General features: G+C 44.2%; 1 protein-coding gene across 1 annotated transcript in view; it reads left to right on the forward strand.

Annotated features, from left to right (window-relative positions):
- Positions 1-14,614, forward strand: part of GRIN2A (glutamate ionotropic receptor NMDA type subunit 2A) — a 405,170-nt gene that overhangs the window by 318,347 nt on the left and 72,209 nt on the right. The window contains exons 7-10 of the mRNA XM_070065018.1: positions 3,176-3,344; positions 3,453-3,606; positions 9,167-9,292; positions 12,493-12,722. Of these exons, the coding sequence (XP_069921119.1) occupies positions 3,176-3,344; positions 3,453-3,606; positions 9,167-9,292; positions 12,493-12,722 (679 nt within the window). The remainder of the gene's footprint in view (positions 1-3,175; positions 3,345-3,452; positions 3,607-9,166; positions 9,293-12,492; positions 12,723-14,614) is intronic.

Below are 14,614 nucleotides of genomic sequence, written 5' to 3' on the forward strand. Positions count from 1 at the left end.
CAGGGGAAAACCTGTCCTTGGTAGCTTCTGGGAGATTCTGGGGTCTTGAAGGCACATATTAGTCTCCAAAAACCAGTTTAGGAAATGAGCTGAGAAATCAGACTTTCCCACTAATCTATTGCGTGTTACAGTCATGAAGGGGAAATTGGGAAAATTATTTTGCCTGATGATGTCAGGAGAAATGATCATACTGTCCATTAAACTGCAACACTGCCAAATTGGTGGAAAGAGGAGAGATTTAAGTGCTCATCTGAGAAGAGCTGTCCATATTTTATTAAATCTTCCCGACAGTCTTGGAAAGGAAGAATCAGACTTCTTAGTTTATGAAAAAGCAGACAGAGGCGCTGTGAGTGCTCCGACTGACGTGAACTGGTTGACAGGAGCCAAGGAACTGCGTGAACACGGATCTGGTCTAACTTAAGCGTCTGTGCTCACCTCCTCTGGCCACACTGAGAAACTGGAGGCAATGTATTGGATCTCTTTTCCCATACTTGTTTTTTATGAGTCATCCTTTCTTTTGGTTGTGATGGAAAGCAGAGAGAGAGAGAGAGAGAGAGAGAGAGAGAGAGATGGAATACATGGTGACCACTTCTCAGATGTCAGTATAGAGAAGTCAGACACACAAGGGCTGCAACAGTAACCAACAGATGTTTCTAATTACAGGCTGATCTGTGTTTCCATAATTGCCATGATAAATTGAACTATTGCATTTGCTAAATGCCTTTTTCACCCCTTGTCCCAAGGGTGTAGTTGTCCAGCACAGAGTAGGTGCTCAGCATTTGAAAATATTCCAGTGACCGTCTGTATCTAGAAACACACCTTGTACTCCCGGACTTGGGAGTATAATTAACTCAGAAATTGACTGATGTTTCCAGCGATGATAAAGAATGCTATTCTGTGCCTATGACGCTGAATCTTAAGTCAGGGACATTTATAACTTCTCTTTAAGCCGTCCCAGGTATGGGGACCGGGCAGAGGAGAAGGCTGTGATAGAAGGAGAAAGGCAGGGACAGAGAGTGTGAGGGAGACGGATGACAGAGATGGGGAAGAGGCATCAATGCAGAACGTGTAGTAGGCAGGAAGCAAAAGAGGGCATTTAATTTTGGCAGTTCTTAAAGTTTTATTTATATTTATTTGAAAGGCAGGAGTGGGGAGTGAGAAAGAGAGCAACACAGTACTTCCATTTATTGGTTCACTCCCCCAATGCCAGCAACAGCTGGGGCTGGGCCAGACCAAAGCCAGGAGCCAAGAACTCCACCCACCCAAATGAGCGGCAGGAACCCAAGTATTGATTCATTATCTGCTGTGTTCATTACGGAATGCAGGCGTCCCAACTGGCACCTTAACTGCTGCACTACAATGCCTGCCCCTGTTTTAAGTTATTTCAAGGATGATAAATACCAAGGAGATAATGGTATCTGGGCATGCTATTCATCTGTTGTAGTTTGGACACATTTCTATCATATTTATGGCCATTTTAACTCCAGCTTTTGGGGATGCAGCAGGCACCCACCTCCTAGGACTCTACGGCATTGAGTCCAGCAGTTATCACATGGGAATGTATACAAGGGTGTTCCTAGAGTACCCCAGAGCTGGGGTCATCACCCTGGAGGCTGGAGCTCAAAGTCTGCATGGTGATCATGGCTGAAGAAGCAGAGTGGTTGAGGTGAACTCAGGGGCAGGAGACTGTGGAGGTGATGGGAGTGAGTCAAGGTAGGTGGTCCGTGATCCTGGAATAAAGGAGAGCATTGGAGAAAAGGTGCCATTTACCACCTGCGTCTGCTACTCACTTATATTGTCAAGTCTGTCCACACTCATGGATGTAGATATCAATAAACCTCTCTGACTAGATTATGTGTGTGTAGCAAATTATGTATGATATATATGGTCCGCATTAACTGGAGAATTTGACGGAAAAAATCCTAATACGAAAAGGAAAAAAAATCACTATTTACCATTAAAAATAGCTGTGCTTCTCATTATTTTTTTCATCCAGTTATTTCCTAAACTCATCTGTTCTTAGGTATCTGTGATTATTATTTGTACTGTTATATAACTTCTTTTTTAAACGAGAAGATAGAAATGTTTTTTCCTACTATGAAGTTGGGCATCTACAAACATCATGTTAGTGCTTAGACGATAGTCCAACATGTAATTGTGCTCAAAACGGAAGGTTACAGACAGAGCACCTACATTGTGGCCTGTGTGATTCCAGTAGAAAGTAGAGCTGCTGCGATGTTGTAGTGTAAGGCAAGTGTGTTCCCTGAAGAGGCTGTGGTCTTCCTGCCTGCGTTGTCTAAGTACTCTCTGCCATCAGTGGGGAAGACCAGTGTTTCCTTCCTTACCAAAGACGTTTCTGATTCTCTGACTATGAGCTGGTCGGGAGAGTACAGCAGGGTGCTTGGTACAAAGCAGTGAGGTTGACCCTGGCAGCTCATAAGACGGGCTTTACGCTGGCAAAACTGTCTCTGTTTTGATGGTGATTTTTCCCCTTGGTCCTGGATATTGCTCTTGAAAAGTCTGACCTTTTGTGCTTCAAGCCATGTCGTTAAGTAGAAAAAATAGTCTGAATGAGCCTTCATATGATATTGCCTAGCGTGAGAGGTTAAGTCCGTGGACTCAGGCACAGGGTAGAACCCCACGATGGCAGGAGTTATCTTGGTGCCACCAATTCTTTCCTTTGGTTTCAAGCCTCTGTACTTAGAGGATGAAGCAAAGCCTTACCTCACTTGAGAATTTCACACCCTCTTCTCTCACGTTTTCCCATAAGTTTTTATGACTCGACTTAGATCAGACAACCGGACTCTGGTTTAAAGTAGTTGTATGTGTTATAAATGTTTAAAAAAATGAGTCGGTAACTCTCGCCTGTTGAGTAGGGGTACAAATGCTACCTAATTCGGAGAAACATCATGGAGCTGAAGCCAACAGTTGGTATAAAACATTTAGTGCGGTGCCTAGCATATAGTAACTTCTCAATAAGCATTAGCTGTTGTGCTGGTAACCACTATAATTAAGAACACTTTCTCCTCTGGCTGTCGTAAACTCAGTGTGTGTCCATGGAAAAGTCATTTCCCTTCTTGAACTTCGACTTTGGAAAGCTAATAGAAGAATATAACTAATGACTGGACAAGTCTTCCAGTACTAACAGCCCATGGTCTTGGGATTTTCTTTGCAGCAATTCAACCAACGAGGGGATGAACGTCAAGAAATGCTGCAAGGGGTTCTGCATTGATATCCTGAAGAAGCTCTCCAGGACGGTCAAGTTTACCTACGACCTCTACCTGGTGACCAACGGGAAGCATGGCAAAAAAGTCAACAATGTGTGGAATGGCATGATTGGGGAAGTAAGTCATCTTTCCACCCCAGCCTCCTATCCTGACAGGGGCCTGCGATCATCAGAAATGTCGGGAAGAACACATAAAGGTGCTGTTCTCTTTCTGCATTACCTCCAGGTGGTCTACCGCCGAGCGGTCATGGCAGTTGGCTCGCTCACCATCAACGAGGAGCGTTCTGAAGTGGTGGACTTCTCTGTGCCCTTCGTGGAGACAGGGATCAGTGTCATGGTTTCCAGAAGCAACGGCACTGTCTCGCCTTCTGCTTTTCTAGGTAGGTGAACTTCATAGGGAATCCTGCTTCCCTATAATAAATTACAGTCTGCTGACAGCGTGGGGCTGGACCAGACCTTTCTGTTTAGCATGATGTGCCCACATCAGCGTGTTCCAGAGCGTGTTGCACTTGAATTATCCCAACTCACATTCCCCCCCACCATACACACACCCCAGTTCACAGCTCTCATTTATCCTAAGTTGCAAATCTCTGCTGAAAACTACTCTCATATATTCAGATACTGGTCTTGACTCTAGAATGTAAATTAATAGATATATTGCTTAGAGCCTTGAAAATATTTAAAAAATAAACCTGTCTGTCCACAGTTAATTTAAACCAGTGCATAAAGCTTTATTCAGCATCCATATACCCATCTTGCATCCCACGCTGGAATGGCAGTCATTTATTTATTAGATGCAAGAGGGAAAATAATGATGACGGTACAATGATTTATGCCAGTACTCTGATAAACAAAATAGTATTCTGAAGAATGTACATTGATTTAAAATTAATGGAATCGTATTTTAAATGTGGCAGTTCTTCAAGCCAAATAGTTTGCAAGACAGGAAGATCTCTTGACTCTTTTTTAACCATTGCATAAGTTTATGTTTTCATATAAGGCCTTTTTTGGCTTTGCCTGTTTTCTCTTCCTTGAAACTTTTCTTCAGCTCTGTAAGTGTGTATGTGTTGGGTATCCCGGCTAGAATAGTGAAGACTCCATGGAAGGTAGCCCAGCCCCGTGCATTTTTTTCTCTCAGGGAAGGTGTTGTGTTGACTTTGTTTAACATGCGTCATTTCCCGTAGCGGCTGTCTTGTTGATGATCAGGAAATTTAGAGTATTAATTAATTCCCTCTTGCTACTGCTCTATGCATGGATTCACCTCAAATTTGTGAAGGTTGGAACAAACTTAGAGGAAATCCAAATAAGAGAGGGGAGGCAGTTCTACAAAGCTTAATCCTTTTTGTACATTTTTCCAGAAACAAAAAAAAAACTTTATTGAAGAGAACTGCAAACTAACACCAATGTATAGACACCAACTCCATGCCTACCATCCTGGTCCTCCCATTTTTCATCTCTGTGCTGTGTTAATGTCCAGCGAAAATCTTATGTCTCACCTTCTATAAGCATATGGATTTACGAATTTCAGTTTTTTAAAGAGTTATTTATTTATTTAAAAGGCAGAGTTACAGAGAGACAGAGAGGCAGAGAGAGAGAGAGAGAGAGAGAGAGAGAGAGAGAGAGTCTTCCGTCCATTGGTTCACTCCCCAAATGGCTGCAACATCTGGAGCTGGGCCAATCCAAAGTTAGGAACCAGGAGCTTCTTCCAGGTATCCCATGTGGGTGCAGGGGCCCAAGCACTTGGGTCATCTTCTATGGCTTTCCCCGGTGATAGCACAGAGCTGGATCAGAAGAGGAGCAGCCAGGACTCAAGCTGGCACACATGTGGGATGCTGGCACCACAGGCGGCGGCTTTACCTGCTACACCACAGTGCCAGCCAGCCCCATCCAATTTCATTTTTAACAATCCCATTAAGCTTTTGAAATCCTGTCTGTCACTGGATGATTTTGTACTTGTTGCTTCAGTTTTTGTAACCTTTGTTGGAGAAATGCAACCTTAATAAACACACACCTCATTATGTTTCTTTTGTCCCTTGGTCTGAAGTGGATGTGTAGACCCAAAAGGAAGCTTCACCATATCAGGAAAAAGTGCAAGCCACTGATGTAGACAACACAGACAGAGTCTTATTAATTGTTGAATGCACACACACTTCTGAGTCACTCCCAGTCATTTTGCCCATTTCCTGTCCAATTCCTTGAGAGGGGCCTCTGCCCCAGAAGTTAAGAAACGGTTGGGGAAAATGAATTCATAGAACAAAATTGTAAAGAATCTTTCTTTTCTTTTTTTTTTTTTTTTGACAGGCAGAGTGGATAGTGAGAGAGACAGAGAGAAAGGTCTTCCTTTTGCCGTTGGTTCACCCTCCAATGGCCGCCACGGCTGGTGCGCTGCGGCCGGCGCACCGCGCTGATCCGAAGCCAGGAGCCAGGTGCTTATCCTGGTCTCCCATGCGGGTGCAGGGCCCAAGCACTTGGGCCATCCTCTACTGCCTTCCCGGGCCACAGCAGAGAGCTGGCCTGGAAGAGGGGCAACCGGGAAAGAATCCGGCACCCCAACCAGGACTAGAACCCGGTGTGCTGGTGCCGCTAGGTGGGGGATTAGCCTATTGAGCCGCGGCGCTGGCCAAGAATCTTTATTTTCACAAATTGTCTCTGTATCTCTTTAGTAAGCTACAGGTAATTCCCCCCCCCCCCAATTCAGTTAGAAGTGGGGAGAAATCAATTAACTTGCTTCATAAAAATGAGACAAAAATGGGTCACGGATATTGAACTTGGCCTCAACTCAGTTTCCCTAGATCTTTATCTTACGTGCATCTGTGGAATATTTCCATAAAATGTTGGGTGTTTTGGTAACTTTAGCATTCCCCCCACCCACTCTTCCCGATGTATCTTTAAAAATAAAATAAAATGAATTGTAGCCAGAGGGAACTGTTTTCAAAGCTGCCTTTACACAGTCGGATTAATATTTTTCCTAGTCACTAAATTACATCCCTATTTGATTGACTGTGTACCCCCTTATTTAGGGACATTATCTGCAGGTTTTGAAAGTCATAATGAACCATGCTAAGCTACATTTTTCCATTCACTGGCTCAGTCATCTGGAAGAGCCCAAACGTTCAAAAGCTGATTGCATTGCTCTTCATTATTTCCTATTCTCTCTCCTCCACAAACTCCATTAACTCACATCGGAACCACTCGCAGGTAATGCCTCTGAGCTTTTGTGTGAGAAATGTAACCAGCAGCTCTTCAAGGACAGAGATGACGTCACTTGGCAATATTTCCTTCCAGTTAATTTTTAAGACTTTACAAGCAGGCTGAATTCTTTGATCCAAAGAAACTTTGACCTGGTGTCTCCTGGACTGAAGATTCTTCCCGGACAGATGTTAACTCAGTGTTAAGTCACTAGAGGATATAATTCTGAGCTCTTAACAGTATTTTTGGGTCACTTCTTAGGCAGTGTAAACAGTATTTGATGTTGTTTTAATGCCTTTTACCCAGGGGTGTGCATGTGTGGTGCCTGAGAATTGCAATCCTTCAACCTCACAGGTACTTAAATTACTAAAACCAGGAGACTGCAGCAGAATCCTTTTATCTCTGTGCCATGCTCACATGTCAGGGGACAGAGGTTGTCACTTGCAAGTGAGAAGACAGCTGAAATCTGTTGCTTGATCAGTTTCCACTTAATTTTCTGACCAGTGTGTTAGTAACAAGGGTGCATCTGTCAACTGAGGTCCTTTGTTGGTTTAAAGATTCTGACATTGGAGTATAAGTATTCAGTACGGGTTTCCCCTCATGTTTTAATAAATTTATCATAGCCTACAGAAAACTGGAAGTTACCAGATAAATAAGTGTGCTTTTTTAAAAATACCAAGGTAGAGCCGGCACTGTGACAAAGTTGGTTAAGCCTCCGCCTGTGGTGCCATCATGCCATGTGGGTACCAGTTCATGTCCCAGCTCTCTGATATGGCCTGAGAAAACTGTGGAGGGTGGCTCAAGTGCTTGGACCCCTGCACCAAAGTGGGAGACCTGGAAGAAGCTCCTGGCTCCTGGTTTCTGATTGGCCCAGCTGCAGCTGTTGCAACCATTTAGGGGGTGAACCAGCAAGAGGAAGATCTCTCTCCCTATCTCTCCCTCTCTCTCTCTGTAACTCACTCTCTCTCTCTCTCAAATAAATAAATAAATATTTTAAAAAGATGCCCTTTTCAGCACCACGGACAGCATCCTTCCCTCGCTTGATTATTTCATCCATGCCATTCAGTATACTGTGTGCAGGCAATGTGCAAGGCACCCTGCCTAATGCTTTATGTGCCTATGGTCATTCACACATCACAGCTGTCCTCCTCTGGGAAGAAACATCATCGCTGTTAATGTGTTGACTTGGAGAATTACTTCAGCATTTGTGTTCTTGATTACTGAGTACTTTTTTTTCTCCCAGTTGTTCATTCATTTCTACTCCTTTTTGGGTTCACTTCATTACCAAATTTGTATGATTCCAGCAGCATAATATTTTTTATCATTCAACCTAAATTTAAGATAGATTTCAACTGCAGTTCTCTTGATTCGCTAGAGCTCATCTTGTGTTAAGTTGTGTGACTGCCTTTTGCTTTTTAACATGTATGTATGTTCAAAGCTGCATTGCAAAGCAGTGCTTCCACTATTTAAATTATGCAGTGTAGTTAGGGCCTCAACTCTGTTAGTTTCTTGTAATGCATTAATTTAATGAAACTTAAATTTGTGGTGACCGCTAGCTGTGTTAGTTAATCACCTACTGTAACAAAAGGAGGGCTACTTTCAGCCTATCTCTTTGTTATTATTACTGGTTTCATCAGAAAAGCAATTTAAAATAATAATTTACATTAGTGATGTTTACTATTCAAGGAGTATTATTGAATGTATTACATTTTGCCCCCCAAAATGTTTGCTTCTGAGGAAAGTATTTTGAGGCCATTGGTGGCCACTGACAGTTTCCTCCCAATGGCACATTCAGATCGAAAGGTACTCCTATTTAAAATTTTAGTCCCTGTTGATTATCTAGCAGATATATATTACAAATGGATAAAATGGCTTAAATCAGCTCTTTCATATCCTCAATGAAGTCAAGAGAAGTTTTACTTCATTCAAATGATATCTCTTACTGTATAGCATGTTGGAGCCTGTGACTTGATCTGCTCTTTCTGAAATACCCACCCACTGCCTAAGCTAGACAGAAAGGAAATGATAAAAAAAACTTTTAGGGGAAATAACCATTTTCCCATCTACTACCTCTTTCCTTGGCTCTGAATGATGCTTTTAGATAGGATTATCATGTGACTGTCGTGTCCTCAGATGACCTTATTGCATCAAAACCATCATGAGCATCAACAAGACTTATGAAACTGTGGATATCGCATCTGTCCCCCTTAGTAAGTCACATGGGATGTGGTCGTTGTCAAACCCATGATTTAATGACCCTTTTCTAATAGCTTACCCTTCTCTTCTTACGTCTCAAATTCCCTGAACATCATCCCCACAGTATGTAAAAGCAAAACTCAAACTATGCTGATCTACAGAAGCCTTATGATTAACCATTTGGATTCAGTCTAGTTTCTGCTTGGCTTTGGTCCCCTGGGTAGTTCTACAGTTACACAGGGCCCTGTGGCCTGTTTGTCTGTATGCTAACTTTATGCCTTGGGGTTACCATTCTTTTTTGTTTCTCTTATCCTTGACTTGTAAAGCATCATATGCTACTCTATTTTGAACATGGAATAGGAAGCCTTGTAAAATATCTAAACTGCTTTGTAGAATAAAGAATGGTTCAAATGTGTGAATAAAAAATGACTAGCTTCTTTTAGTGGTTGGATTCTATTAGAGAAATGTTCTTGGTGATCCTAGAAATGGGTGTCTGGGATTCCCGTGGAAGTGGGGAACAGCTAGCTGACCATGTTTTCCTCTGTCCATCTGCAGAACCATTCAGCGCCTCCGTCTGGGTGATGATGTTTGTGATGCTGCTCATTGTCTCTGCCATAGCTGTTTTTGTCTTTGAGTACTTCAGCCCTGTTGGATACAACAGAAACTTAGCCAAAGGGAAAGGTAAGGAAGCCTCCATGAGCATGATTAAAAGCTGCTGTTCTTTCATTTGCCTTCAGTGAAGATTTTAAATTGAGAGCACATTATCCCACGTTGCCTTGGTGTAGCATCATATGGATGATGTAGGATCATGTGTGTTCCTTGTAATGCCAGAAAGGAGTGATTTTATTCACTTCAATCAAAAGAAGGGAAAACAAAATGAGACACTTTAATCCTGTGATGATACAAAATCGGTAGTTAGTAAGTGAAAGCCATTGATTTAAAGGAGGGTTTTTTTGGAGAAACTGATTTTAAAAATGTGTGTCAAAAGTGAAAATTGTAGTGAGTCTGTACTTCAGTCTATAAAAAAATGGGTTTATAAATTCTAGTTTAAGAACATTCTTCAAACGTCTGAGTCATGTTTGCATCGGTTTAATAATAAATAATACTACAACATGGCATCTTTTCCCAAAGAATTGCATTTTCCTCTTGATGGTGCCTGCACTGTACTTGATAAAGGGGCAGTCAGAAGATAGAAAGTGGGATTGGGAGACATTTATCGGCTATTACTTATTAAGAGGCTCCCAAATAAGCCAGTGTTTGTGGTGTCAAATACATAAACACCTGAGCACATTACAGTGCATCATCGCGAGTGCATTTCCTGGATGCACAACACCTTTTAAGTGAATGATAGCATGAAGCCACGACAAAATCTCCTTCCCAAAACGTGACTTAATATGTTGGAGGATTGAATACCTGGAAATCTGAAATGCCCTAAAAAGCACACACTTACAATTTGACATGTATTCTTTTCACTTGGAAGCTTTAGTATTGGAAACAGCCAACTCGTCATAGGAATCTATTACTCCCATTTCTTCCTAACCATTGAAGAGTAGCGATGACCACATAAACCATCGCCAATCAGCCAGCCGGTAAAATGCCATACATAATCATGTTGCGTTTGAGTAGAAGGTTGCCAGTCTTCACGGAAAGGATGTATAATACAACTGTTGATGAGATTTTTAACCCAGTGGAATAGGAGATAATTTTCTGTGAGTGATTGTACTGGGGTTGAGCAAATCTGTGCATTTATGTAAGAGTTTGTACCACCGTGAACAGGTACAGTGTCAGGTACTGCATTGGTACAGAGAGTAACATGTTGAATCAGACAGAAACTGCCTTCCCGGCCCTCAGGGAGCATAGCATTTAGTTGTGGAGACATGTCAACGCATAAACTGATCGTCACAGATTGTATTAGATCTCAGGAAGAAGGAGAAGAAGATGGTGATGGGGTGGTGGTGAGGTGGCGTGAGACAGGATGCTCAAATAGAGAAGGGTGTTCAGGAGAGATGGCATTAACCAGAGGCATGAAGGATGCGAAGATGTAGTCGCATGTGGAACAGAGACAAACATTCCATGATGCAGACAGTAGTTCAGGATGAAGTCAGACAGGCAGCAGTTGACTATGGTAGGCATTTCAGATTCTTTACAGAACACAGTAGGAGGGACAAACATACACAGTGTGAACGGATTGCTGGGGCTGCTCCAGCAGGGTCATGGGAGGGAACCACAGCCTTGGAAGCAGGGAGACCAGTCTTTGAACAGAGAGGATTACAGTGATTCGGACTTGGGCAAGGATGACAGAGATAAATGGAGAAGTGTGAGGTGGATCTTGCAGTGTAAAAGTGACCCAAAGGCCACCATGGGTGATGGTCTCTCCCTTGGCTGGCGCACGCCTAGAAGACTGTTGGAAGACAAGGGTCTGGAATGCAAGCTCCTTAGCCCCTCCACTGCTGCCAAGGCTGTCTGTTGACTGCTTGCCTGCATGTGGTGACTCAGGAAGTGACAGTTCCTTGTTTCCTTGTGCAAAATATTTCTCTGTTCCAATTCCCTGCACTTTATAGGGGAAGTGATATGACCCAGGAATCATATTCGTGAATCATGAATTGCCCAAATTCTCAGGTCCCTTTCAGGGGACCATTTATAGCCCCCAGATAGCTGTCTCTTCTGATCAGTATGCATCCTTAATAAAATTAAATAGTTCATGAACTTAACTGCATTGCCTATGACTGTTTCTTTCCCAAGAGTTCCCAGCCTCTTGGGAAAAAGCCCAGAGGATCATAAAACCAGGCAAAGAGAAACGGGAGATTGGGAGTAATGGAATTAATTGCCTTCTCTGTAATGTGTTGCATTATGGACACAATACGTATGTCTGTAGTCTGAGATTGGCCTCTAATGTGCAGGAAGCTTGCTTTTCCTAGGCTCCTTGCCCAGAAACTCATAACTTCAATCAATCTAAATTCACTTCTCCCACTTTATTTGTGGCCCACTCTGCTTGCATGGCCAACTAAAGCCTCAGTAGATCATTTTTCATATCTTCATTTACTTAAATGGCATACAGAATTAACCTTCTGTTAAAGAAAGACCTTTTTTCCCTCTTAAAATGAGGACATAAATTGATTCTTTTTTCTCCTGTGCAAAACCAAGACTTGAAAACCCTAATGTGAATGTTTCACAGCCTGTATATGTCCCATCCAAATACATTTGGGCATATTGTTCTGTCTCTTTGGTAACTCTATTGGAAGGAGCATTTACGAATCCTAAGAGGGAAACAGTTTTTATAAGGATACACTGGATACCAAAATGGGCTGTGATATCAGAGTTCGTCTTCCTGGACCCTGCGATGGAGTGCCTTCCATCTGTGAAATGCTGGAAGAATTAAGTTCTATTGTTCTGCTCCTTAATGTCTCCATTTGTAGAGAATTTTCACTGGATTTAAATTCCTGTATTGTACACACTTCACGTCTGAGCTCCAACAGGAGTGATTACCAGGGATGACTGAATGAGAATACCAAGCACCAGTGCTGCTGAACTGTGCAGTTCATGTACGGTAGCACATCTGATGGACACCGACGCAGCCCCTTGCCCCCCCCCCCCACTCTTGTCAGGCTGTCTTTACATTCATTGCAGAGATCGGTCCTCCAGATTGGAAATCAAGTCCACATTTAAAACCGGTCATAGCACTACTTCTCATGCAAACTCCTATTTTGCATATCCCTTTTCTTTCCTTTCTATTCTGTTAAAAGAAAGTGACCCAAAAAATTCAGTTAGAAGGAAGTTACTGTGGCTGTGGCTCTAGGACACGGTCTTCCTGGTGGCCACTGCGTGGCTTCCGCGTGTGCATTTTGAGAAAACGCTGAGGCTCTACTTTCTGTCTCTTGCAGCACCCCACGGGCCTTCTTTCACCATTGGGAAAGCTATATGGCTCCTCTGGGGCCTGGTGTTCAACAATTCCGTGCCCGTCCAGAATCCTAAAGGGACCACCAGCAAGATCATGGTATCTGTATGGGCCTTCTTTGCTGTCATATTCCTGGCCAGCTACACGGCCAACCTGGCTGCATTCATGATCCAGGAGGAATTCGTGGACCAAGTGACCGGCCTCAGCGACAAAAAGGTAAGGTCACCTTGTTCGCCTCTTTGCCTGAGGCTGGATCTTACCTGCTCTCGCCTGACAAGGGACTGAATCAGGCACCTGTCATCCAGACTTAGCAACTCTAACACACAAAGGCAGAAGAAGGTTTTCCTTAACTCAAATTGGCATAGTCCTTAAAAAATTTAGGAACAGAGCCTCAAGCGTCGTTCTCCTAGGTCTAAACGGTTCCAGATCTAATTTGGAAGAACAGCCTCCCCAAGTATCCATGCCCCATATTTGTGCTGAGGATGCCCGTGGAGACTCTTGAATTCAGAAGCACTGTAGAGCCGAGGCTAATCCTCCGCCTTGCGGCGCCGGCACACCGGGTTCTAGTCCCGGTCGGGGCACCGGATTCTATTCCGGTTGCCCCTCTTCCAGGCCAGCTCTCTGCTGTGGCCAGGGAGTGCAGTGGAGGATGGCCCAAGTGCTTGGGCCCTGCACCCACATGGGAGACCAGGAGAAGTACCTGGCTCCTGCCATCGGATCAGCGTTGTGCGTTGGCCGCAGCGCACCGGCCGTGGCGGCCATTGGAGGGTGAACCAACAGCAAAGGAAGACCTTTCTCTCTGTCTCTCTCTCTCTCTCACTGTCCACTCTGCCTGTCAAAAAAAAAAAAAAAGAAAAGAAAAGAAAAGAAAGTCATGCTTTCAAAGAGAGGGTGGTGTTGAGGAAGGCCCACTAGCCTGGGCAGGGAGAAACTCGGGGTGGGCGCAGCTCTGAACCATGGGTACCTCCTAGCTCTGTGACCCCAGATCATGTGTATATCTTACATCCTTCATGCCTTGAATTCATCATCTGCAACATGAAAAAAAAGGCGTTTCTAAAGCTCCCAGCTCCTCTTCCCTGGCATTCAGATTGGCCTCATCACCAGCTCTTCTGACCCCAAGATTTTGTCAAGGCACACGGAGGAGCAGAGCGGTTCTTCCTTTCCCGCTGGCTCCTTCTGCTCAGACACAGCTCCTGCTCTCCATCATGGGGCTGTGCTTCCAACATCAGCAAGACAGGAGCAGTAGCACCTGCCGTCCCCATTCCCCCGGGAAAGGGAGAGGGCCTGCAGGGTGCCAGTGGCTGTGCGGCCCCACACAGAGAGGGTGGGAAAGGGTAAACCGGGTGCATCCTCTAGTTGGAGTCCTGGTTTGGGAAACAAATCCGACTTGCTAGGCTCAGCAGTGAGGCTGCAGCACTGCAGACGTTTGCTGTTCTGTGAACGTGGAGATAATTTGCTCCTGTTTAGAAAGCCTCGCCGTCGTATCTTGTTGACATAAGTCTACAGATAGCCATTCGGCATTCATCAGCGAACTGCTGAATAGAAAATTGGTCCATGGAAAATCCTTTATAGCTGATGGATGATGCACACTCTAGTTGAAAGAGGTGCAGGGTCCCTGCTAAGGGAGACGGTGACAGGTTGGGATGGGAGATGGAGTCACCTTCATGAAGGTGCTGTGTGCACCCGGGGTCTCTGAGGGCTCCACCCGCCAGGGTGCCCAGAGCCCTTTATTTCCTGACCTCTCCCACCTGCTCCCTCCCTGCCATTCACTGAGGTTCACTCCCTGCTCTGGGAGCTCCAAGCCAATTTCCACCTCAGTGCCCTTGTAATTTCCATGTCCTCTGCCTAGAACGGTCTCCCTCTAACCTCCTCGCAGCTGGCTATCCTTGGAATTTTGGGTCTCGGGGAAAGCGTCCACTCTTCAGAGGGGGCTTTTTCGGCATACTGAATTTGAGCTCCTGAGAAACCTGTATTCTAGCAGGAAGAAATAAGCAAGACACCAGCAAACACCCAGAGAGGAGGAAATGCAGGCAGGAATGGGTGTTGTAAAGGAGATAAAACCCAGGAGATTGAACTTGAAGGGAGAGGATCTCAGAGATGGGCTCTTG

The sequence above is a fragment of the Oryctolagus cuniculus genome, chromosome 19 (assembly GCF_964237555.1).
Source record: "Oryctolagus cuniculus chromosome 19, mOryCun1.1, whole genome shotgun sequence".
In the NCBI taxonomy this organism is placed as follows: domain Eukaryota; kingdom Metazoa; phylum Chordata; class Mammalia; order Lagomorpha; family Leporidae; genus Oryctolagus; species Oryctolagus cuniculus.